Here is a 27,889-nt window from a genome sequence, read left to right on the forward strand (position 1 = left end):
AAGACAAATACCATATGATATCACTTATAACTGGAATCTAATATCCAGCACAAATGAACATCTCCTCAGAAAAGAAAATCATGGACTTGGAGAAGAGACTTGTGGTTGCCTGATGGGAGGGGGAGGGAGTGGGAGGGATTGGGAGCTTGGGTTTATCAGACACAACTTAGAATAGATTTACAAGGAGATCCCGCTGAATAGCATTGAGAACTATGTCTAGATACTCATGTTGCAACAGAAGAAATGGTGGGGGAAAAACTGTAATTGTAATGTATACATGTAAGGATAACCTGACCCCCTTGCTGTACAGTGGGAAAAAAAAATAAATAAATAAAATAAAATAGTATCCTGAACCTAACACTGTGCTGATAGTGACAACATGATAGGCAACACCCTTGGTTTAGCTAACATAGCTTCCAATATCTTCAGAATGTTTTCCACAACATTTTTCTTAAAATAGCATTACAGAGAGGCCGAATAAAATGAATAATGTGACAACTTTCCTAGACAGATCTTGTGAAAGCCATAGCTTCTAACAGATAAAGGGAGAACACTTTATAGAAATAATTTTATATTACATTAATAAACACTATGCAAAAATGTAGATCACATTTATACAGGAGTTGAATTAGGGACAGACCAATGTAAGACTATGATCTTTTCCACCCAGAGCTCTTCCTAAATATGTACTTTGGAGACCTTGAGGTTGATATCTAGGGCAGGATGGTGTTCAGGTGAAGGAAGATGTTTGAAATCCAATGTTAGCAAAGAGAACACACCCACAATGTTCTTTAAATGTTTCCATTTAACAAAAACAAAGAAAGCTGAGAACATTAGATAGGAAGAGACTGTATCTGCAAGTTATAATTCTAAAGATTTTGAACTAGAAGGATTCCTTCCTAACCTGTAGTTTCCAAACAGTGTCCCACAAAAAAGGCATGGGGGCACTGCAGCATTGAGGGACAAAGAAGTCTCATCTTCAGAGGCTCCTTCCCTCCTTTGGCTAAACAGCTCCATGCTTGTCTTTGTTCTGTATAATACAGTTTCATGCAAAAAAGCATATTCTTTTTTAAAAAGGAAGATTTTTTTCTTTGAAAAAACAAAATTGAACATAAAAAAGTCATCAATTTACTCAGCCCGTAATTTGACAAAAGGTAACAAAGGCCCAGCGAGAATGCAGCTTGCCTGGGCTCACAAAGCCAAAGGCCTTCTTGCTCTGTCTAGAGTTGTATGCCAGCAACTTCATCAGATTAGGGCAAAACACACAGATTCTAAACAATAATTTAGAGAAAATAAATATGGAAGACTGTCATGTAGCTCAATAATATTTGAGGCACGAGACATGAAATGGTACCTTTCTGACTAAATTCTATGTTTTGAAGGCACGAACAAGAATAAGTTATTACCATAACCCCTAGTATATGCAGTGAACATGCTCAATTTATGAAGCACCAAGCTTTTGAAGCACAGGATAGAGGACTAGAAGGAGAAAAGCTTTAGCTGAGTCAAGCTCACCAAAACTGAGATTCTTCCTTAAAAGAATACTTGTTTCCTCCAAGTCAAATTTGTCTCCCCAGAGTGAGTTAGCAAAGGAATTATCCACCTTGGGGCTTATTTATGGCAAGATTGAGAGCACAAAACAGATGTCTCTTGGCCACCTAGCATCCTTCGCTTCAATCGCTCATCACTACCTGCTATGTATACAAGATAGAAGCTTAAGCCCAACTGTAATTGAAGTCAGTCAGAAATTACAGGTGGACTTCTTTTCCTTGGCCTCCGGTTTCCACATGAGGACTCACACCCCCTCAACCCTCTTTGGGAGAGGAGAGGAGATTTACCCAAAGTCTGAAGCTGCAAGAAGGAACTAAGGAATCCTTGTGTGGATCCGAATCTCTTCTTTGAAAACATGTGTCTGCCCAGAGCACTGTGAACTTGGGTCTCACATCTGCAGTAAGCAGCCTGCCCCCAGGACAGGTGTCAAGGTTTGCTTCCTCCGCTTAGGCCTCCAAGGGGAAGGGCCCAAGTGGGGATGAAGTATTCGGATGGCCACTGTGGCTGCGCATCGAAACTGCATCCTCCAATTCATCTGTACGTGTAGGCGATGAAGCTCCTTAGCTGATCTCCACCTGCCTGACTCCTTCCCACATTCTGTCCTCACAAAGACAAGACAAGTGTCATTTGCCACCTACCCCACTACAGCTCCCACAAGGACGATGACCAGACAACACTCATAGAAATGTCTTCTTCTTCCCTGACTTTATAATTAATGTACAGTGTTCCAAACAACCCATACTCTCCCAACCCCCTTTGTTTTTTAGCTGCACCTGGGACATAAGGAAGTTCCTGGGTTAGGGGTCAAATTTGAGCCTCATCTGAAACCTATCCTAGAGCTTATGGGATCCACAGAAATCCCAATCCCTATTTTATTTTAATTTATTTTATTTTGCTTTTTAGGGCTGCACCTGCAGCAAGCATACGGAGGTTCCCAGGCTAGGGATTGAATTAGAACTACAGCTGCCAGCCTATACTACAGCCACCAAAATGCATGATCTGAGCTGCATCTGCAACCTACACTTTGGCTAATGGCAATGGCAGATCCTTAACCCACTGAGCAAGGCCAGGGATCAAACCCAGAACCTCATGATTCCTAGTCGGGTTTGTTTCTGCTGCTCCACAAGGGGAACTCCACCACCCCTATTTTAAAGCAGGGAGAAGTTGAAAGGACTATTTTAGAGAGATATATATTGGATCCAGTCACAATACAAAGGGCAGAAAGTACAAATAGATGTTCATTCATTCAACCATATTGTATTACCATTAAGTGGTACTTGAGATGACAGGCTAGAAAATAATGTTGTCCTCTTTTAGAGACCAATTTAATAAATACATACACACCACACACCCACATACACACTCATTCCCAGAGTTCAGTAGTTATTGATACTTTTAAGTTAAACTTTTATATCATTCTATTTTGAATGTTATAAAAGTAAATGCACCTAGGAAAATGCAGTAAAAATCAAGCCATTTCAGCCACTTCAATTCATTACCCAAGTGTAAATAGGTTACTGTGTGAAGGAAATTACATGTGTCAGTGTGTTAACATAAATACGTGTATTTTGCTGCACAGAAACGTACTGGGGAAGACTTTGTTGATCAAGGCAATGAAAAATGAAGTACAGAGGGGAAAAAAACAAGTGAAAAATATCTTTCAAAGATAAAATGCCTCCTCCCTGGTTTATGTGGACAAAATGAATTGGGGACATGAGAGAGTGTGTGAGTCACAGAAATGAAACAATAACCTGGTTTACTGAACTCTGCTTCTGCCGTCTGAGAAACTAGTTTCATGCTGTTATCATTTGACCAGACTTAAAATTCAGAGTGGAAGGCACTGCCTGGGTGATTTCAACAGGAGGCTTATTTTGTTTATAAAGGAAATGAGACTCAATCTTCTGTTGAGACACAGTTTTGTGTCATGTTATAAGTTCGTCTTTAGGTTAGAAAGAGAAAGATAAGTACCATACGATAGCACTGGAATCTAATATATTGGAGAAATGAATCTATCTATGGAAAAGAAAGAAACTCTTGGACATGGAGAACACACCTGTGGTTGCAAAGGAGGAGGGAATGGGAGTGGGATGGATGGGGAGTTTGGGGTTAGTTGATGCCAACTATTGCACCTGGAGTGGATAAGCAATGAGGTCCTGCTGTACTTAATTTTTCAGCTCCTTGATCAAAACCTACCCCTTTTTATCATTCTAGACAGTATATTAACACCTCTCAGAGGATTAGTCTTTTCCTACTAGAAATAATTACATCCCCAGCAATTCTAGAAGGCACATACTTTCTGTAACTCTTACTAAGAATTCTGTCAACAATACCTTTATAAGAACCCTTTCAAGGCATCCTGCCCATAATGGTTATGAGGACAAGTTTTGCTTTGTTTACAATACCGAGGAATAAAAACCAAGCAGGAGGCCTAACTTTCCGAGACTTGAGGCAATACTAAAAAGCCACGCTAATGAAGACAGTGTGGTACTGGTACCAAAACAGACATACAGACCAAGGGAGCAGAATAGAGAACCTAGAAATAAACCCAGACTCCTACGGTCAATTAATCTTCAACAAAGGAGGCAAGAATATAAAATGGGAAAAAGACAGTCTTTTCAGCAAGAGGTGCTGGGGAAACTGGACTGCTGCATGTAAATCAATGAAACTGGAACACACCCTCACACCATGCACATAAATAAACTCAAAATGGCTTAAAGGCTTAAACGTAAGACAAGACACCATCAGAGTCCTAGAAGAGAACATAGGCAAAACATTCTCTGACATTAATCTTACAAATGATTTCTCAGGTCAGTCTCCCAAGGCAACAGAAATAAAAGCAAAAATAAACCAATGGGACCTAATCAAACTGACAAGCTTTCACCAGCCAAAGAAAGCATAAAAAAAAAAATAAAACTTACAGAATGGGAGAAAATAGTTTCAAATGATGCAACTGACAAGGGCTTAATCTCTAAAATATACAAACAACTTATATAACTCAACAGCAAAGGAGCCAACAACCCAATGGAAAAATGGGCAAAAGACCTGAATAGACATTTTTCCAAAGAAGATACACAGGTGGCCAACAAGCCCATGAAAAAAATGCTCCACGTCACAGTTTATTATAGAAATGCAAATCAAAACTGCTACGAGGTACCACCTCGCGCCAGTCAGAATGGTCATCATTAACAAGTTCACAAATGACAAATGCTGGAGGGGTGTGGAGAAAAGGGAACCCTCCTGCACTGTTGGTGGGAATGTCAGTTGTTGCCACCATTATGAAAAACAGTGTGGAGCTACCTTAGAAAACTAGACATAGAACTACCATATGACCAAACCCACTCTTCGGCAAAACTTTCCTTGAAAAAGATACATGCACCCATGTGTTCACTGCAGCACTATTCACAATAGCCAAGACGTGGAAATAACCTAACTCTCCATCAACATATGAGTGGATTAAGAAGCTGTGGTATATATACACAATGGAAAACTACTCAGCCATAAGAAAGAACAAAATAATGCCATTTGCAGCACCACGGATGGGACTAGAGACTCTCATACTAAATGAAGTAAGTCAGAAAGAGATAGACAGATACCACATGATGTCACTTATATCTGGAATCTAATACTTGGCACAAATGAACCTTGCCACAGAAGAGAAAATCATGGACATGGAGAACGGCTTGTGGTTGCCGAGGGGGAGGGAGTGGGAACAGTCTGGGAGTCTGGGTTAATAGATGGAAACTCTTGCCTTTGGAATGGATCAGCAATGAGATCCCACTATATAGCACTGGGAACTATGCCTGGTCACCTATGATGGAGCGTGATCATGGGAGTAAAAAGAATGTATACATATATGGGTGACTGGGTCACCTTGCTGTACAGTAGAAAATGGACAGAACACTATAAAGCAGCTAGAATGGACAAAAATACAAATCATGAAAAAAATAATAAAAATTTGCTTTATTTAGCTACATATTTAGAAATGTTCTACAATTGTTCAGGAAGACATTTTATAGAAGTTGCATTAAAGGTGATATAAGTAAAATAGAAAGTAAGAGTGTACCCCTCATATAAGAAAATGACAAAAGCTTTAACTTAAACAGGAATGAAGGAGTTCCCGCTTTGGTGCATTGGGATGGGTGGCATCTCTGCAACCTCGGGATGCAGGTTCAACCCCCAGACCCCACAGAGATTTATAGGATCCGCACTACCGTAGCTGTGGTGTAGCTATGGTGCGGCTCAGACCTGAACCCTGGCCCAGAAACCCTATATGCTGTGGGGTAGCCAAAAAGAAAAGAAAATGCAGATGTGAATCTTTTATTTTATTGTACTTTTATGGCTGCACCAGAGGCATATGGATATTTCAAGGCTAAGTGTTGAATCAGAGCCAAAGCTGAGGCCTACACTGCAATCAGGGTAACGCCTGATCCAAGTCACCTCTGTGACCTATGCCGCAGCTTGGGGTGATGCTTAATCCTTAATGAGCAAGGCCAGGGGTCGAAACTGCGTCCTTACAGACACCGTGGCAGGTTCACAACCCACTGAGCCACAATGGGAACTAAGTCTTGTTATTCAGTGTTACAAGTTTTTTTGATTCTTAAAAGGGTTTATCTTAGCTTCCTTTAAGTAAAACACATCCGTATGTGCTTAAGTGTTTAGACGCCAATCATTCACTAATATTTAGGGGTAGAAAAACTGGAGTGCAACAAACTTGAAAATGATGAACTATGGCAAAACTGAAATCAATTAGAAAGTATGCCAAACATCTGAAAGTATTTCTTTGGTTATTAGGCAACAATATTTAATTTCTAATTTAAGGAGTTCCTGCTGTGTCTCAGTGGTAATGACCCTGACTAGCAGCTATGAGGAAGGGCTTTTGAGCCCTGGCCTCCCTCAGTGCCTCAGGGATCCAGTCTTGCAGGGCGTTGTGACAGGTCACAGATGTACCTTGGATCCTGCATGGTTGTGGCTGTGACAAAAGCCAGCGGCTATAGCTCTAAATGGACCCCTAGCCTGGGAACTTCCAGATGCTGCACATGCTGCCCTAAAAAGAAAAAAAAAAAGTTATTTTAATGCAAGTTCTCAAGACATTTAAAATTTGTCAATCTGGGAGTTCCCATCGTGGCGCAGTGGTTAACGAATCCGACTAGGAACCATGAGGTTGCGGGTTCGGTCCCTGCCCTCGCTCAGTGGGTTAACGATCCGGCGTTGCCGTGAGCTGTGGTTGGTGTAGGTTGCAGACGCGGCTCGGATCCTGCGTTGCTGTGGCTCTGGCGTAGGCCGGTGGCTACAGCTCCGACTCAACCCCTAGCCTGGGAACCTCCATATGCTGAGGGAGCAGCCCAAGAAATAGCAAAAAAAGACAAATAAATAAATAAATAAATAAATAAATAAAATTTGTCAATCAGTTACATTCATTGAAATAAAGTTAATGATAGGTGTATCTCTCAAAAATGAGAAATCCAGGGACTTAAAAAATTTACAAAATGTGTCTCCTTTCTTGATTAGCACCAATAACGTGGCTTTTCCTTAGTATGCAAAAGTCAAATAAACAACTCACCATTCCACCACTTAAAAACAAGAATTACATCAGAAATATGAAACCCGAGAAAGAAAGGATAATACAACTAACCTTGGTCAAGAAAGCATCGATGCTGTTATTTGGAGGATGTGAACGTGCGGTAGAAGCCACTGAGTTTTCTCTTGGAGTAAGATTTCCACGAAACACTGAACTGTTATGAAGATTTCCAGCACGAGGTAGCTCCAGGACTGGTCTTGTAGTCAAAGTTTGAGGTCTGTTTAGCTCTCTCTCCACCTGAAGTTGAGCGGCGGTCTCAGCCAGCCTCTCTTCGGTCCTGTGAAGATTGTAAAATGCGTATTTCATTCATTTCATTTTTTCTAAATGATTCCTAAATGATATTCACTGAACTGTGTTTTAGCACTGAAAGTGTATCAGAGCAGAAGTACATATGTGCCTAAGACATTTTTTTTTGGGGGGGGGCACCCTGGCCAGGAACTGAACCAGCGCCACAGTCAGGACCCAGACACTGCATTGACAATGCAGAATCCTTAAGCCACCGTGACATCAAGAGATCCCCTGCCCCTAAGGGATTCTTAACCGACAAGTAATTCAAAGTCAGGAGAGGAGAGAAAGGATGTCAGTGATGGAGGTGGCTTAATGGGTGACACGTGCTGCCTTCTGGAATGCCTGCACTTAGACAAACTTCTCTTAAGTAAACAAATATAGGGAGAAAAAATAAACCATCCCTCAAAGACATGGTCAACGTCTGTGTTCACCACCACTGTGTACACATTTCATTCATGACTTTGGAGAAATGAAGCACGTGGCCCAGAGGAAGGATTTAGAGCAACAAACCTCAAGGGGAGGATGCCCTAGTGGAGTCGGTTGATCCCAAAGACCTGAAACAGCTGCAGAGGAAGCTAAGCATACCCCCTGCTTCTTGAAAGTATATCTTACTTCGCTTTTATGAAAGGGTTACATCAGTATGTTTTTGATAACTGAAAAACAATCTGAACAGGATTTCTAATGTTATGGAACAAAGGCCAAAAGCCAAAGCAGCAGTCAGTGTGCATTTTACAGGGTCATCTCAGAGGCACCACACCCCAAGCAGGGAGAACAGGCCCACCCACCAAGCTCTTCCCCCAGGAAGTACATTCAGCATCTCAGCATCAAGCCCCTGAGGCTTTGAACTGTCCTGGGAGCACCTGTGCTTTCTTGATGCTTATTTATTTTAGGCACCCACTAGCAAGATATGTCCTCCATTCACTGCTTCTTTGCGTTATGTCATTTGGGTTTTACAAGAGATTTCATGGGGGAATTCCCATAGTGGCTCAGTGGGAATGAACCTGACTAGTACCCATGAGGATGGGGGTTCCATCCCTGGCCTTGTTCAGTGGGTTCAGTTTCTGGCATTGCCGTGGGCTCTGGTGTATATCCCAGATGTGGATCGGCTCCTGCATTGCTCTGGTTGTGGTGTAGGCTGGCAGCTCCAGTTCTGATTTGACCCCAAGCCCAGGAACTTCCCTATACTGTAAATAACAGCCCTGAAAAGCAAACAAACAAAAACAAACAAACAAACAAAAACAAACATAGGCACCCACTGCTTTTGGATGTGGGGAATCCTGTAGCTTCTAACAGTATTTACCAAAGACCTGCAGGTGAGATCTGCCCTTTCCGTGTTCCGCACATGCCCCCAGGCAGGACGCTGTTTTATGTTCAGCCACCAAGTGAAGTATGCTGCCCTTCACCCCTACATTAACGTTCCCCTATTTCACAAGCCTACCTTTGTATAGAGCAGAAAACTTAACAGCATACATCAGAGTTTGCCTCAGGGTGCTATCCAGTGATGGTACCGAACATCAGAATCAAGAAGCTAAATTTACCAAAAGCTAGAATGTGACCTTTTCGGTTGAAGGGGTCATCTTCCAAAAAATAGTTCAACATGTTCATGTCGCTATTTAGAGTAATTCCAAAAGGAAAATTTATAATAATATTGCTGTCTAAATTGCAAAGCTGGAGTTTCCGTTGTGGCACAGTGGTTAGCGAATCCAACTAGGAACCAGAGTGACTCAGACTAGGAACCATGAGGTTGCGGGTTCGGTCCCTGGCCTTGCTCAGTGGGTTAAGGGTCTGGCATTGCTGTGAGCTGTGGTGTAGGTTGCAGATGCGGCTCGGATCCCACGTTGCTGTGGCTCTGGCGTAGGCCGGCGGCCATAGCTCCAATTAGACCCCTAGCCTGGGAACCTCCATATGCCACGGGAGCAGCCCTAGAAAAGGCAAAAAAATTTAAAAACTAAAAAAATAAATAAATAAATTGCAAAGCTTCAAAACCCCTTAACTTCTGACTCTAGGTTTTAACTTACTTGTTTAGTTTATTGTCCAATGACATTCTAACTTTTACTTCTTCTAGGAAGAGTTGCTTATACATTTTCAATTCTGTTTCCTTATCATAGTCTGTACAAGTTTTCACTGTGGAGAGTTCAGATTCAAGATCTCTAGGTCTGAGTTCCATTTCACTTTTCATTGGAACAGATTTGTTTTCCCATAACTTCACTAAGGTTTCTTGAGATGTTGATTGTTTCTAAAGCAAATGAAAATAATACATTGTAAAAATAACTGTAAGCTAGTAATTCTGGTATATTTGCTCCCTTTAATTTGGAGTTTCAGACAGCAACTGTAAATATGGCCAAAAAAAGCTGAACCTTAAAATATTTATCATCAATGTCAACTGAATTAATCAAAATTGAATCATTCTTATATTAGTACTCATGTAATCTGAAAATATAAAGAATCATAGGATCAATTTTCATTTTAAAAAATTGAAAAATACAATTTGGCATTGTCCTCCCTCACTTTCCATCACAAAAGGCTGGATAGAATTTCTTCTGCTATGCAGCCAGAATAATGTGAGAAAATGTATGTGTGTGTGTGTGCGTGTGTACATATATATATACACACACACATAAAATGTATATAAATACACATATTATATATATATACACACACACACAGGACGTGTGCTATGCAACAGATGAAAGCAAAATTGATGAGAAGGATAATTCAACAAAAAAAAATTATTAAGTATAAAGAAACTAGGTTCACTGGGTTCAAATATCTGTATCCCATTGATAGCACCTCCACATGTCCACCTGTCAAGCAAAACTAAAATAGAGAAATGGCTTCTGGGCTAAGAGCACATCTAGGGTGCTCCCAGGAACACATGACCTAAAGATGAAGCCAAGTCTGTAAAACACTTTATTAAGACCTTGGAAGATTGAAGGTCTACCTCAAATTCCTTCTTTTAGGATCTTAAAAGCATAAGCATTTGAAAGGTATCTTCTCGTGACAACTTCACAGGAAGCCCAAGGTGAAGAGTTATCTCAAAAAGATTCTTGTGACGGTAGCTTTTTTGAAGGAATGAACCCCAATAAAATTCACAGGAAACTCAAAGTTATAAAGAGAGCTGTGGAAACAAAAACACTGCTACCACAGTTGGACTAAAAGAGACCAAGACCTTACAAAATGTGAAGAGGACTTCAAAAGGTTTTCCTTAGCAATTCTACGCGGCGGAAGTTGCCTGAGAAAACTACTTAGCTACAAACCCAGGTCACTGCTCATGAAAAGGACAGAACTAAGAGCCCAGAGGGTAGAGCAAAGGAGAATCGCTCCCAAGTCCTAATCAAAGAGCAGGTACCAGGCTGTATTTCAGAACTGCTGTAGTCCACTGTGCCTCTCCGTTTCCATTTCGTAATGGGAGAGCCTTGAGCAGCTTACCAGAATGTTGGGTGTGGGGGTGGTAGATAACGTGACCCTTTAGTTCCCAAGTCTTCATGGTGAGAGGACTGCACTCAAGGGGATAAACTCTCGAAACCACACCAAGTTGACTCGTCCCTCTCTGTACCTGATGAAGATGGTAAAATCTGGGACTTGAGCCTGAGCCTGACACACTAACGGTTGAGACTCATGGGAGAACTGGTAAGGTTCAGTGTATTTTCACGTGGATGGAATATGAAACATTGTGACCAGCGAGTAGATAACGCTGGTTTCTGAATGTAAACATAAGTTTTAGAAAATTCATCTCCTAAAAATGGTGGGACACGGGGTAACCTTAGTCACTTGCTCCTTATGAACACAATACGGTGGAAGTGATGTTTTGTGAACTGCAAGGCTACGTTAGAAAAGACAGTACAGGAGTTCCCGTCATGGCGCAGTGGTTAACGAATCCGACTAGGAACCATGAGGTTGCGGGTTCGGTCCCTGCCCTTGCTCAGTGGGTTAACGATCCAGTGTTGCCGTGAGCTGTGGTGTAGGTTGCAGACGCGGCTCGGATCCCGTGTTGCTGTAGCTCTGGCGTAGGCCGGTGGCTACAGCTCCAATTCAACCCCTAGCCTGGGAACCTCCATATGCCGTGGGAGTGCCCCAAGAAATAGCAACAACAACAACAACAACAACAAAAGACAAAAAAAAAAAAAAAAAAAAAAAAAAAAAAAAAAGAAAAGAAAAGACAGTACAGCTTCCGCCTGGACCTTAAACTTTGGATCCCAGATCCCTGTTGTGAGGAAGCTTAGGCCACAGAGAGAGGCCAGGCGTTCAGGGCAGTTGTTCCACCTGCCTGCCCAACCAAAGGTCCAGACAGCCACCAGAACCAACAATCAGCATGTGAGGGAACAGACCTTCGAGTGATTCTAGCCCCCAGATGAAGCTGAGGGGAACACAGACCTGCTGTCCTGGCCACATTCTTCCCAAATGTAGATTGTGAACAAAATACACATTGTTCCTTTAAACCACTGCACTTTGGAGAGTTTCTCAGGGAAATACAGATAAACAGGAACGTGGATTAAAAAAAAAGATCAGAAGATATGTAACATAAATACAGTAGAGACTGGTCTCCTGTAACCTGGAATCTAAGAAGTGCTGCAACTGATTGCTTAATGACAAACTCTGCTGAAGAGAAGAAGATAACTAGAAGAAACACCTAAGAACTACTGAGGAAGAAGTGTGTTTAGCGTTCCCTTCAATTAAATTTCTTACAAACAGGCAGGGATGCCACCTTAAAATTCCCCCTCATGGTTGAGGATAAGGAAGACTGGTATGCAAGGAGACACATGATTTGAAGTACAGCAACTGAGAAACAAGTAGAAATAGTCCATTGAATAGCCAGAATCAGACTTGCAAACCCATTTCAATTAACTGAAATTCTAGAGATAGGCAGCTTTGAGTATTTAATAATCTAGCACTCAATCCTCAGTTCCCTTTCCTCAGAGAGGAAATAGAACCCTGTGGAAGCATTTTTAATTTTCTCAGTAGTAAAACAAATGGAGAGTCCTCTGGCCGTCTCTAAGGGCAGTACAGTCTTCCCTTTACTTTCCTCAAGGCTCGTCCGTACGGGGAGGTAAAATGCTCTCATCTTAGGTGGTACCACAATGCTTCTCCATATCACACAGATAGGCTGTGAAACTGTGAAGTACAAACTGCTCATTTATTGTCTGTCTCTGATAAACTGGTTGAATATTACCTGTTGTGGTGGTGGTGGTGGTGTTTGGGCCTCCCCTGTGACATGGGGAATTTTCTGGGCCTGGGATTCAGCCTGTGACAGAGCAGCAACCTCGGGTGCTTAAACTGCTGCACCACAATGGAATTCTGAATATTACCTGACTTTCAACAGCTGCACCCTTGATAATTTTTCTTTGGATGGCATGAAATATTTATTCCATTAATTACATATTACGCTATAAAGAATAGCTCTGCATCTCTTTCTCTTTAGGTAAAAGGAGGTAGATTCAAGGGGCTGTGGATTCTGAGAGCAGGATCTATGCCAAGAACAAGGTCAGAACAGTGTTTTACACAAGAACCAAATCAAGAGATGATTTCATTGTGAATTGCAAGATGCTGGATTAAAGAGATTTCCCAAGGGGAAAGCTGACAGCCCAGAGTTAATCTTCTCCTCTTAACTGGTGAAGTTTATGGATGAGTCTGTGAATTCTAATAGGTATACATAATGAAGTATATAGTAGACTGAGGCAGCAGATCCTGTGACTAGGATTTGATGAAAACTGGGGTAAAGTGGGAGGCTCTGGGTGAGAGAATAAATGTTTGAATGGAGGGGCAAAAAGAAATGGAATTTATCTTTGTAAGCCTACTTCCCATCACGTCACAGTGTGAGCAGCATAGAAGCTGGTCATAGTTCCTTTCAAAGCAGAAAATCTCCACAGATGTGTTTAAAGGCATTCCACTACTCTTTTTATTGCTACAGAAAACAACTGGGAACCTGAAGGATGACCAAAAGAGTTCTCATAAAATGTGAGTTAGCACTGGCACATACTGATTAATGCATTACCACTGAGGCTCTAAAAAGGAACCGTCATGGAATTCCTGTCGTGGCGCAGTGGTTAACGAATCTGACTAGGAACCATGAGGTTGCGGGTTCGGTCCCTGCCCTTGCTCAGTGGGTTACAGATCTGGCGTTGCCGTGAGCTGTGGTGTAGGTCGCAGGCGAGGCTCAGATCCCGCGTTGCTGTGGCTCTGGTGTAGGCCGGTGGCTACAGCTCCGATTCGACCCCTAGCCTGGGAACCTCCATATGCCGTGGGAGCGGCCCAAGAAATAGCAAAAAGACAAAAAAAAAAAAAAGGAACCGTCATGTTTAGTGTCAATTGACTATCAGTAAGAGTGACAAAAGAATTTGATTTTAACAAATGATAGTGGGACAAATGTATGCTGACACACAAAAGAAGACAATGAAACCTCTACCTCATCCCATATGTAAAAATTAACTCAAAATGAAGAGCTGCATCTGCAGAATTCTTTAGGGGAAAACATAGGTGTGTTATTTGCATGACTGGATTTGAGAATTGTTCCTTAGATATGACACCAATAAACAAAAAAGAGATTATTTTCAAGTCATAAATATTAAAAGCTTCTGGGCTTCAAAAGATACCGTGAAAAAAGTGAACAGGTGAGGAACAGGGGAGAAAACATCTGACAGTCCTGTATCTGGGAAACACAGCTGTATTTAGGAAACAAAAAGAACTTTTACACTTCGTTAAAAAACCGGCAAAAAATGTGCACAGACAGTTCTTCAAAGAAGATACACAAATGGGTCATAAGCTTGTGACTAGCCCCTCAACCTTATGAGTCATCAGAAAAATGCAAATCAAAACCACAATGAGATGCCACTTTACACCGACTACGATGGCTGGAATAAAAAAGATGGGGAATGCTAAGTATTGACAGGCATGTATTGAATTGAAATGCTGACACACTTTGGATAAAAACGTAAAATGGTGAAGCCACTCTGGAAAAACATTATGGCTGTTTATCAAAAGGTGAAAGGGAGTTATCAAGTGATATAGCAATTCCGGTCCTAAGCATATTCCCCAAAGAAATGAACACATATATTTACACCAGAACCTGGATGTAAATGTTCACAGCAGTATTATCAACAATAGTCAAAAAGTAATAACAACCCAAAGGTCCATCAGCTGATGATTGGATGGATAAAAAGTGGTATGTCCATACCATGGAATAACATGCAGCAATGAAAAGAAATGAAGTGCATGCTACAAAACAGATGTACCTCGGAAACATGCTAAATGAAAGAAGGCAGCCACAAAAGACCCCACATTGTGATTTTATTCATGTGAAATGTCCAGAAAAGGCAAATCCCTGTGTAGAGACCAGGAGAAGACTTGTGCTTCCCCAGGCCTGGGAAGAGAGGGGAATGGGAAACGTCAGGATGGCAAAGAGGTAGAGGGTTTCTTTTGAGGCTGATGAACATGTTCTAAAATTGGCTGTGGTGATAACTGAATAACCCTTGGAATATACTGAATGTCCCTGGATTGTACAACTTAAATGAATGGCTTCTATTTCAATAAAGCTGTCACTAAAAAACAGCTGATGTTTTGGGGTCAGTAATGGTGTGCTGTTCAACTTCAGGTCACAGGCCAGGGATCAAGACATAAGAGAGTCAACAGTCTGCCCTCTGGAATAGGAAAAAGCGACCTTTTCTACTTGTACTCAATTTAACAATAGGAAAAGCTGTGTTTCAGGACTCAACACATTGAGGGATTTATATTTCCCCAAATTAAGTGATTTTTTTGGGTCTACTGCCCCTGCCCCCGCCCCAAGAAACCCAAAGAAATAGGAAAAAATAGGTGTATAGGTCGAATGAGTAATGGTAAATTCCACTCTGTGTAACATCTTCCTTCCTTTTTCTTAGACGCTCCAATTACCTTCCGATTTCCCACTGTAAATCAACTCTACCTCACTATAATTAAAAATGAAACCAAACCCAGAGTTCCTCACACATTCAATCCCATGCTCAAGTCCTTCCAGCGGATTCCTCACTCAGAATAAAAATGAGGCCATGCCCATGGCCTCCAGGGCCCTTGATAACCTGGCCTCCACCTGCCTCCCTGACCGCAGCCCCTGCTGCCCTCCCCCCCACCCACTCCACGAAGGCTCCTCATGAATCCTGCCACCTCGCATTAGGCTGAAAATGGGACTCCAACGCCAAACTAATCAATCAGAGAGCTACAGTTCAATCTGGGTTGGACAAACTCATATCAAATAAGAGCAGCTCAGGCGTGAAATGAGAATGAGGAACCAGTCACTCGTAAAAATGGCCAAAGTAAATTATAAGTAGCAGTGGGAAGATTAAGTCAAATGCAGGTCTGCCAAAACTCACCCCATGGGTGCCAGATTATGGTTTGATGAAAAGGAGATGCCTTTAAAGAGTTGAGACGCCGTAAGAATACATGATTTGAGATTGAAATATTTCCAAACTTACATCAAATGGACATGAATAAAAATAACACTGTACCAATGAGAAAGGTCTGAAAAGCTACTGAAGGAAAAGAACTATGAGACACAGCACTCATACATGAGTCCCTCTGGGAAATCTTGATGGGCTGGCAAGGTCATCCACACAACCGAATCTTAATGTCAAAATACTCATCTGAGGTATTTGCATTTCACTTATCTTCTCCATCATGCTCTCACAATGTGGTGACACAGAGACAGAAATTATCGTCTTGGCACCATAACAGTACATCGTTAACAAACGTCTATATCTACGAACAATTTATAACATCATCTCTTACAACTGCATAGGTGACACAATGTCTTGACCCAAAGCCAAGCACCTCTCAGGTCTAATTTTTGTTTGCTGATTACAAAGGAGGCTTTCAGGCTGATTGATAGCATATACATATACATATAGATATACAGATATATAGATATCAGTTTTGACATTCAACTAGATTCCGTTGTGGTCACCATAAATGTTACTCTGAACTTCCCTTCAGCAAGTCTGAGAATCCCTTCTCTTTCTGGATACTTACGGCTCTCTGTGTTTTCACATTTTCAGCCTGAGACAGCCTCTCCTTGAGAAGATGAAGCTCATTGGTTAACTTCTTAAGGCTTTCCTCCAGCATCAGACTTTCCTTTTCCCTTTGGTCTTGAAAGGTCTTCAGGATATCCTGAAACCGTTCTTGGCTATCCATTACCATCTTCTCTTTGCTCTCGATTTTGTTTTTTGCATCATCCAGCTGTTCTTGCAGCAACAGGTTTACACTCTCTAGTTGGGCTAATCTCTCCTCCAAGCGCTCCTGCTTGCCCATGTATTCCTTCAATTTGCCGTGTTCACATAGACATGGGTCTTCACTTTCCTTCTTCTGACACTGTGCTTGGCTCAGTTCTCTCTGTACCTGCTCTAACAGCAAAGAGTTTTCTCTGAGAGCATCTCTCGTGTGATGCATCTCAATGTCTAGGCTACTGAATTTACGTTGGGTTTCAGACAATTGCTGCAAAAGTAGCTTGTTGTGATCTTTCAGGTTAGACATCTCCAAATTCATTTTGTCCTGTAAGCATAGCCACTCACCTCTTGCTCTCTGAAAGGTGAGTTCTAGGTCTCTTTTTGCTGTCTGACTTTGCTCATGATCACTCATGGCAGTAGTCAGCTTGGAACAATATAACTCAACATCTGTTTCCAGGCTTTCTTTCTTTTGTTCTTCCTTCTTCAGTTTAGACTTCAGCCTTGTATTCTCAGCTGTCAGATCATGAAGCTGTCCACTGTATGTCTGTGTCAATTTTTCCTCATTAAGTTTTATTGCCTTTTGAAGTTCATCATTCTTTTGTTTTACAATTTCAATGTCCTCTAAATATTTCTTTTCCTTTTCCTGGTTCTCATTTTTTATTGTGTCTATTTCTCGTTTTAACGTGGCAATCTCATCCTGTATCATGAGATTTTCATGTAACAGATTTGTTGCTTTTTCGTGACTATCAGAAACCTAAGTAAAAGCAAAGGAGATTTTTAGCCTGCACGCAATAAACTGACCCATGCTTTCCTCTGAAATGAAACACTAGTCTATGTGTTTATACAATGAGAAGACTGCAGTGAGTGGAAACCCAACTGGACAGAAATAAAGCTTGGATACATCTCTCAGACTTTCCACACCAGGAATCCCTTGAAGTTCAAAAACTGAATGGAAGATAAGGAATCCATGAAAAGGAAAAAGGAAACCAAACCACAAGAGAATTTTTAAAATGCTCAGGATTAGAAAGGACTTTCTCCGAATTACAAGAAGCCCAGAAGGCATCTAATAAAAAAGGAATGAATCTAACTCCACTTACGCATGGCTTCTGCTGTCTAATGTGTCCAGCCACCCCACAGGAAGAGCCTTTTCTCTGTACATGCACTGAACAGACCGAATTTCCTAAAATGTTTTCTTCTCTCCAGAGAATAATAGTTCATAAATATTTAAACTTCCTAACATGTTTTACAGTCAGTTACAAGAATTACACCTACTGATAACTGACAAAGCTAGCCACTGTACTAAGCACTTCTACAAACATCGATTCCCTCTCTAGGACATTTCTAGGATGAAGAGATTAAAAACATAAGCAAGGTCTTCTGTTTCTACTATGAATCCGCTTACACGAAACCACAAGTACTTCTGGAGTATGATACATAGAAACCCAAAATAAGCTTGAGGTTTCACTCTTGGTGAATACACTAATGGTAAATCAGGTCAAACGCATAGAGCTCTTCTTAGAAAATCATGAGAGTATTTGCTGCTGCAATAACTTTTATTTCCTCTTATTAATGTTAGAATATTAATCAGTGGGAAATAGGTGGGACATTCGATTGAACTCTTTTACTAAAAATAAGATACTTCTCCATAAATAAATTGTAACTAAGCATATACTGTGGCATATCTATCACTATTCTCAAAAGTTCCTTGCACTGAAACAGGATACCACATGGAGCAAAGTGGTAAGTTTCTCACAAGGAGAAGGATGACATCCAACACAGGGTCTCTGAACTGGCCCTCCGCTTCCTCCCTGCCATCGGTGGAAGGGATGATGTCCCGGTTAATCTATCGAGGAAGTAAAATCACTGGCGAAACCAAGAATATCTATTATGACTACTAGTAGCTTTGCAGTTATGGAGAGTTCATCAATTCCTATGGAAAACATTAAAGGCCTCTCCTTGGATGAGGCTGTCATAAATGTCATGACATGACTGCTGCAGACAATGGATGTGAATTAAAAGGGTTACTTTAGGAGTTCCCGCTATGTCTCAGTGGGTTACGAATCAGACTCAAGTAGCAGCTCAAGTCACCATGGAGGTACGGGTTTCATCCCCAGCCAGGGGCGGTGAGTTCAAGGATTTGGTGCTGCCACAGTTGCAGTGCACTCAATCCCTGGCCCAGAAACTTCCATGTGCCTTGGGTGCAGCCATAAAAGTTACCAAAAAATGTTACTTTACCCAAAGGGCCAGAAATGCCACCTGCCCCCACAAATATACTTACATAGGCTCTAAAAATCCTCTCTAGCATCTGGAATACATAGTGTTGGTCCTCAGAATATATACATATACAAACACACACACACACACACAATCTTCTACAACCTGCGGACACATTTCATTAGGTTTTTGGTCTCACACCTTCTAAAAGAAGTCATAAGCTTAAGAGAAGAAATTGAAGGAAGAATATGTTGAAAGGAAGTGGCCTTCCTTTAAGCACAAAGATATTTATTCCACACGAACAGTTCAACTTTTAAATTAAATGATAGCTAAATTAATCACAGAGCAAAAAATACAGGCAGGTAAGGTATGGGGAAAGTAAATTCCTCTAAAAACATATAACTTGTTCCATCACAGTCTAAAGGCACTGTATTTTAATTTAGCCTGTATTTTCACATAAAACACCCTCAAAATTGGAATTCCCTGTTGGCTCATCAGGTTAAAGATCCAGGGTTGCCACTGCTGTGACTCAAGTCACAGCTGCTGTGCAGGTTCAATCCCTGACCCAGAATGCTGTAGGCAGAGCCCAAACAGAGCCAAATGAATGAACAAAAAGCCAAAATGAGTCCATGGATTTGAAATAAGAGTATTACTTTATTGGAGTTCCCACTGTGACTCAGTGGGATCGGTGGCATCTCTGCAGGGCCAGGACACAAGTTTGGTCCCTGGCAAGTGCAGCTTGAGTTTGCATGGGAATTCCATTTGCTGCTGGGTGGCCAAAAAACAAAACAAAACCAAAAAAAAACCCCAAAAGACAAAAAACAACAACAGAGAATATCACTTTGCTGAATAGACCAAAAATGCCAATCATTACATTCATGATTTAGCTCCATTTACCTAGCATTCCTCCATTCATAAAATACATACAGAGCATCTATTAGAAGCCAAGAATTGCACGAAGTTAATAATTTAATCTGTAAATATCATAGTTCATATTTCAGAGGAGAAAACCTTTTATTGGTTTAAACCTAAATGACACATATTAAATCAAAGGGATAGGATAAATGACATGGGTGAAATAGTGTTCGAAATATGGAAGTTTCACCAAAGATTAACTTACCTGGGTCGGTTTACTTCTCACAGTCTGCACTTCCAGTTCTAGTATTCTGAGAGTGAGTTCAAGTTGGTCTCTCAATACAACATCTTGCCTGTGTTCCTCTTCTTCTTCTCTTAATCGCTCTGTAATGTCTTCATATAACATATCTGTTTCTTTTCTTTCCTCTTCTTCTTTTTGTAAGGACGATCTGTAGGTAAACATGCTTACCTTAGAATTTCCTCTTTTTTTCCTGCTGAATAGCATTGAGAACTATGTCTAGATACTCATGTTGCAACAGAAGAAAGGGTGGGGGAAAAACTGTAATTGCAATGTATACATGTAAGGATAATCTGACCCCCTTGCTGTACAGTGGGAAAAAAAAAAATCTTCTTTCCACTTTAAAAAGAAAAAAAAAAAAAGAATTTCCTCTTTTAAAAAAAAGTCCATTTTATGATCTTGTTCTTCAGTAGTTGATTTACTATTATAAGGAAATGTCTCTGTTCTCCAACTTTTCTTGCATTTCTAAGTCTCATTTCCTCGATTTTTAAACTATTTATTTTTTAGTATTGTTATTTTTTGTTTTTAGGGCTGTACCTGCAGCATATGGAGATTGCCAGGCTAGGGGTGGAATCGGAGCTGTAGCCACGAGTCTACACCACAGCCACAGCCACAGCCACACCTGATCTGAGCCATGTCTGCGACCTACACCACAGCTCATGGCCACGCTGGATCCTTAACCCACTGAGCAAGGCCAGGGATCAGATTTAAATTGCATCCTCATGTATGCTAGTCAGATTCGTTTCCACTGAGCCACAATGGGAACTCCCTGAATTTATTGTAGTTGATTTACAATGTTCTATTTCTCCTTACAGCAAAGTGACCCAGTCATACATATATGTACAGTCTGTTCTTGTATTATCTTCCATCATGTTCTATCACAAGCGATTGGATATATTCCCTGTGCTACACAGCAGGTAGGTCTCCTATTTGTAATTTGTCACATCAGTCTCTTCACAGAGATATAAACACTTAAAAGAAAGCAATGAGGGAGTTCCTTGGTAGCTCAGCAGAAATGAATCTGACTGGTATCCATGAGGATGCCGGTTTGATCCCTGGGCTCAGTCAGTGGGTTAAGGACCCAGCGCTACTGTGAGCTGTGGTGTAGGTTGCAGACACGAGTCAGATCTGGCATTGCTGTGGCTATGGTGTAGGCTGGCGGCTACAGCTCTGATTCCACCCCTAGCCTGGGAACCTCCATATGCTGAGTGTGGCCCTAAAAAGTCACGCGCGCACACACACACACGCGCGCGCGGGCGCGAAAGATACCAGTGAAAGAAAAACATTCTGCTACTTAGTAAGTTTTAATCCAGTGTAACTAGTGAATTGTGTAGGAAAGAAATTTTGAAATTATTCAGGAAAATTAGAGGTGAAAACTAAACTTATGTCCCACACAGTCATAACGACGCTCCATTAGAATGGATGATTTTGTTACTAATTAAAAGGGGAAGCTGTTGTTTAGAAACAAGTTTACAAGTTCACTAGAAATGGTAGTGCAGCTTCCTGAACGCTTATGTGTACCCCCAAATGATTTAGAGTGCAAGATAACCTCTGTGGCTATTTTTGCATCTGCAAGTCTCTACATCTACAGTGCGTAATATCGTCTGTAGATGTCTTTTACAGAACATCTATCCGGAAATTATTAGAATCAAACCAGGCGAAGGAGTCTAATATCTATTGTCCTACAATTTTGTTTTTCTGTTTTTGGCCACACTTGTAGCATACGGAAGTTGCTGGACCAGGGATCAAATTTAAGCCGCAGCTCTGACATACATCACCACTCTCACCACCACAGAGACAATGCCAGATCATAATCCTGCTGTGCCACAGCAGGAACTACCTCCCCTGCACTTTGTATTTTTTTCTTTTGCAACACTTTCAACTTATCCTGTTAAACACTATTTAGTAAATCATTTTAAAATCAGCCCTCCCCCCAACAAGACAGGATACATTTTAATTAAACCCTAAAGAAAAATATGCCCTTTCAGCATAGACCACAGAAGCAATTTTATCTACATATGAGAAAGATGTTGAATAAGCTAATCAATAATCACTTTCCATTTTACATTTTATTCTATCCACACGTGCTAAGAAGACAACTGAAAAATACTTAAAAAAATTTCTGCCTTGAGAAAAAGGGCCACTTCATACGTCTGTGAGTGGGAATGTAAAGTAATAGAATCTTCTCTGAGAACAATTCAGAAAAATGGATTGAGGAGTCCCCACTGTGGCACATGGGGTGGAGGACCTGGCTTGATTCCATGTCACTGCCACTTTGATCCCTGGCCCCAGAACATCCACATGCCAAGAGTACAACCAGAAAAGGAAAAAACAAGCAAACAAAAAACAGAATTCTGGATTGTAGACTTTTTTTTCAAGTTCTTATACTTTATCCAAGTCATAAAATATTAAAGAATTTATAGAAAAGATGTTCCTTGTATCATTAATACTAATACAGAAAATGAAAAATGACCAAAATTCAGTCTGGCAACTAAGGAATGTAGTATCTATAAGGTGGACGTTGGTATGGTCATGGCAATGATTATGTGCAATTATATGCATTAAATTATCAGATGTTTTCAATGTTAAGAACTTGCTAATTTATCTTCAGGAACTCACGGTCCACAATACTAATGACGATTTTCCCCTCTAAAATCCTAGAAGGTAAGATAGCACTTATAAAACATCTCTTCTATAACTGCATCATGAAAACAGTTAAATGGTAAAACCAAGATGCTCAGTACCTCAAGCTGCAGAGCTCTCCTTGCCACTCTGCCATTTGATGCTCTAACTGGGACTTCACTTCTTTTGTTTCTGATAGCTCCTTTTGTAGGCCACTGATCGTACTTTCCATGTTGTTAACTTTTGCTTTAAGGCATTCACATCGGTTGTTTTTCAATTCTAGCAATCTTTTGTATGCAAAAACTGCACCTAAGCTAAGAGAACCTGCATTCGGGAGAAAAGAAAAACAGAAATAAAACACATGAGCAATTCTTGTGGATAAAGGGTGGGGTGCTTTGTACATTCACTCATCCATAACATGAGACAATACATATTGGATATGTATAATGTGGAAGCATGCGAATAAGCTCTGCAGATAAAACACACAAGACCCCTGGCTCTTGTTCAGCTTCGAGTCTAGTAGAAGAGAGAGACAAACAAAGAAAAACTCAGAGAGGTACTATAAGACAAGAGAGGTCCTTGATCAATAACGTAACTGGATGTAGACTGGGTCCAGGGAAGATTCCCCAAGGAGGAGATGACCACACTGAGAAATGAAGGCTAAGCCAGAAGCACGGAGCAAAGAAGGAAGAAGAACACTGTAGACAGTGCACAGCCTGTGCCCACATCCTCCTGCGATCTGCTCCTCGCCAAGACAGAGGAACATGTGCAAGATTCCCTTCCTACCTGAAACAAGCAAAAGGAACACAAACAGAATACATAACAAATGCTTTTCCAGACCAGGGGCTTCAGGCAAGGAAGGACAATGTTCCCTGAAAACACACGAGGTTAGCCTGAAGAACACCCCAGCTCACTGCCTTGAGAGAATGTCCAGGCCCCAACACAGGCAGAAGGAACTGACCTGGAGGCCACCAGGCTCCCTGAGTTGACGTGATGACGCTGAGAGTCTGGTGGAACCAAAGCAGACAGCACAGGTCAGAACATGAGAAGAGGGAGTTCCCCAGTGGTGCAGTGGGTTAAGGATCCCCTGTTCTCACTGTAGTGACTTTGGTTGCTGTGGATGTGTGGGTTTGATCCCTGGCCTGGGAACTCCCATATGCCACCAGCAGGGCCAAAAACAAATGAATTAAAAAAATAAATAACTGAATTTTCATAAAACCCATGAAGTAAAAATTGAGAGAACTGCACAGAGAAACAAATACACAATTATATTCTGAGATGGCACTAGCCCTCCCTCAATAAAGTTGACAGGCTGCAAAGCAGCAGGGATATGATAGACCTGAACACCAATATTCTTCTCGAGTAGCCAGAGAACACTTACCAGAAGAGACTATATTCTGGGTCATAAAATACAGCTTAATAAAAGGAGCAAGCCAAAAAGATCTAAATCATACCGAGTGTGTTCCCTGGTGACAAAGCAATGAAACTGGAAATGAAGAATGACAATACCTCTGGAAAACACTCAAATATTTGGAATCTAAATAACCCTTGAGGCAAAGGAGCAATGAGAAGAGGAATTAGAACGCATTTTGAGTGGAACTGAAAGTGAAAACACGTTATCCCACGATCGATGGGATGCTGCTTACATCCAGGGAAATTTATAGCATTGAATGTCTGGTTCAGAAAAGAAGAAAGGTCTCAAATCAGTGACCTTGGCTTGCTCCATAAGAAACCAGCAAAAGAGCACATTAAGCTCCAAGAAATCACAAGAAAGGAAAAAAGAAACATCAAAGGCAAAACTCAATGAGAAAGAGGACAAATAACACAATGTGGAAAACTCAGTGAAAACAAATGTTTTCAGGGGATCCCTACGAGGGATAGACCTCTAGCCAGGCCGGTAAGGAAACAACGAGAGAAAGGACAAATTACCAGTTTCCAAAAGGAGTAATGTGATCTTGCTACAGTGTCTACCCATATGAACAGGATGACAGAGTAATATCATAAACCTTAGGGCAACAAATTGGACAACTCAGATGAGATGGGTAAGTTCCTTGAAAGAGAAGAATTACCAAAGCGCAATGCTGAAAGAACAAGTAAGCCAAATAGCCCTCTATCTGAAAAAGGAACGAGAGCCCCAGGGAAAGACCTTCCCACAAAGGAAAATTCTAGGCCCAGATGGCTACGCTGGTGAAATCTACCAAGTGTTTTTGGGAGAAATAATACCAATTCCACACAAATTCTCCTCAAACAAGGAAGATGCCTCACAGTGCTCCACTCATTCTGTGAAATTAGCATTATCCTCAAGCCAGAACCAGTAAACGGTATTCCAAGAAAGCTATGTCATGAAAACGGGGGTAAAAATTCTAAACAGGACATCAGCCAATTAAAGCCAAAAATACCTTCAAGGGATAATCTGTCCAAATGGGGTCTATCCCAAGAATGCAGAATGCAGGGCTGTTTCGCTCTTTCCAAATCAACTTAGGTCAATCCCCATATTAACAAACTAAAAAGAAACACCATACGATCCTGTCGGTAGGTAAAAAGATGCACTTGACACAACTCCACATCGTCCTGAGAAAACCTGCCAGCACACCAGGAATACAAGGGAACTTCTCCGAGAAGATGGAGACCTATGATTAAACCCGCAGCCAACACTGTATCTAATGAGGAGAAACGGAATGCTCCTCCCAGAATACAGGGACTAAGACAGGAACAGCTTCTTTTGCTCCTCTTCAGCACAATACCAGAGGTTCCAGCCAGTGCCATGGTCAAAGTCAAGCAACAGAAGGCATCGGAGGGGCAATGAAGAAGTGAAACTGGCTGCGAATCAGCAGGCAGCATGGTTTCCTAATAGGAGTTAGCGAACTCCACCTTGTGGGTCAGGCTGCTTGCTTTGGTGAAGTTCTCCCAAAACACAGACATTTCCAGAAATTTCTGTGCTGTCTGTGGCTACACTCATAGCACAACTTCATGGGCTGGTTAGCTGGACAGAGAAGGTGCTGGCTGGCTGCAAGTCTTGAAGATGAACTGTCTTTAGAAAGAGAGTAGCTTAAGAATGAAGACGCTTCCCAACCTTTGGTCACACTGAAAATCTGAGAGAATCTACCAAAACTCCACAAGACCTACTAAATGAGCTTGGTAAGGTTGGAAGACACAGAATCAATATACCACATCCAACCGTATTTCTATCATCAGAATAAACCCTCAGAAATTAAAATTTAAAATATACTAGTTACAACTGCCCTGGAAAAGAAGAAATACAGGTGACCACATAAAAGTTGGAGACATCGATACACTGAAAACTCCAAAATATTACGGAGAAATTCAAGGAAGATCTGCAGGAATGGAGAAATTGTCTTTCTCCAAGGCTTGAAAACTCACTATTGTTAAGAAGTCAGTTCTCCCCCAAAGAAATCGGTAGATGCAACATGATCCAGAACTCATTTGCAGAAGACTCGCAGATTTTTCTTAAAGAAAGAGACAAGCTGATTCTAAAGTTCCCGTGGAAAGAAGGGTCTAAAATGGGTGCAAGAGGAAGCCAGAGGATTGATTGTGGCCTTTAACCACACAGCAAAGAAAAGCAGCAGCTGGACTGTAAGCGAGGGGCAAACATGACAAGACCTAATTTTCTAAAAAAGTACCTAATAATGGTGGTTACCGTGAACACCAAGGTTCCAGGAGGGGGAAATGCAGGGCAGCAAGTCCTGAGGTTACGTCAGCATTCTCGGAGGCCAGTGATCAACCGACCTTGGGTGAAGGCACAGGCGAGAAGCCAAGTCAACAGAAAAACACAGTGAGTGGGAATTATCACTGCCCTTTGGCTGAGAGCATATAATAACTCATTATACTTTCATAGAAATCCTTTGTCTCACACTTGAACAGTACAGTAACGTATCCATGCTCCATGTGCAGTACTGGACAGGTTGTGTGTATATTAGAACACTCTACACAAAAAGCCTGTCAGTTTGTACAACGGTCCTACCTTTACACTCCAGGCCAGGTTGTTCAATTAGCAACACAGAATTCTTAGACTCAGAGCAAAGCAACTCACGATCCTCGGAAGCTGTTTCAGGTATCAGAGTTAAGTCATCAAGGTGATCCACAGAATTAACTTGCCCTGGGACCTACAAATAAATAATCATTTTTTCACAATGCCCAACAAATATTTATGAGAACGTACTAAGTGTACAGAGTTGATAAATATCCATCTCTTATGAAACAAAAACATATACTTCTTCAAAGAAATGATTGCTATGAAAAGGATAAATTTATTAATAGTGTTTCTATAACTTTTTTTTTTTTCATAGCCACAGCAGGGTATGTGGAAGATCCCTGGCTAGGGGTCAAATGGGAGCTGCAGCTGGCAGGCCTATGCGATGGCCATGGCAACGTGTGTTCCCAGGCACATCCTCAACCTATGCTGCAGCTTGTGGCAACATCAGAATGTGAACCCACTGAGCGAGGCCAGGGATTGAACCTGCATCCCCACAGAGACAACACTGGGGCCTAAACCCACTGAGCTACAAAGGGAACTCCTAAACTATTTTTTCAAAGCAAATGTCACTACAACAAAACTAGATTTTCTATTTCTCTTTTTTTCTTTTCTTTTCTTTTTTTTTAATCTTGCCCACAGCATGTGGAAGTTCCTGGGCCAGGGATCAAACCCATGCCACAGCAGCAACCCAAGGTGCAGTTGTGACAAACCTGGGCCCTTAACCTGCTGCAACAAAAGGAACTCCTCTACTTTTCCACTATACCCTTTCCCCCTTTTCTTTCTCTCTTTCTTGTTCATTCATTTGATCTTTCTTTCTTTTCTTTCTTTCTTTCTTCTTTTCTTTCTTTCTTTCTTTCTTTCTTTCTTTCTTTCTTTCTTTCTTTCTTTCTTTCTTTCTTTCTTTCTTCTTTCTTTCTTCTTTCTCTCTTTCTTTCTTTCTTTCCTTCTTTCTCTAGCTGCACAAACACCTGGAAGTTCCCAGGCCAGGGATCAAATCTGAGCCAGAGTTGTGACCTATATCACAGCTGCATCAGTGACAGATTCTTAAGCCACTCTACCACACAGGAACTCCTTCCACTATACCTATTTTAAAGTATTTTTTACTACAGGATAATATTTTTTATAATGAAGTTTTTACAATACCTTGTCCTTTTCATTAGATATTTTCTTTGCATGCCTGAAAAAACAAACCATTCGTTTCAGCAACATCAAATACTTAACATACAAAATAACTAAATTCTTGTTTTATATAAATTCTTTGCATTGGCAATTGAGATTCTATAAAAGGGATGCTTCAATAC

At 41.1% G+C, this 27,889-nt stretch overlaps 1 protein-coding gene across 1 annotated transcript; it reads right to left on the reverse strand.

Moving 5' to 3' along the window:
* Positions 9,383-26,470, reverse strand: LOC110257387 (ankyrin repeat domain-containing protein 26-like). The gene is made up of 5 exons (XM_021077675.1): positions 26,236-26,470; positions 22,717-22,918; positions 19,940-20,123; positions 16,412-17,359; positions 9,383-9,653 (listed from the first exon to the last, which is right to left on the reverse strand). Exons 2-5 carry the CDS (start codon positions 22,824-22,826, stop codon positions 9,432-9,434), a joined length of 1,464 nt encoding a protein of 487 aa, XP_020933334.1. The 5' UTR covers positions 22,827-22,918; positions 26,236-26,470; the 3' UTR covers positions 9,383-9,431.

The sequence above is a fragment of the Sus scrofa genome, chromosome 17 (genome assembly GCF_000003025.6).
Source record: "Sus scrofa isolate TJ Tabasco breed Duroc chromosome 17, Sscrofa11.1, whole genome shotgun sequence".
Classification (NCBI taxonomy): domain Eukaryota; kingdom Metazoa; phylum Chordata; class Mammalia; order Artiodactyla; family Suidae; genus Sus; species Sus scrofa.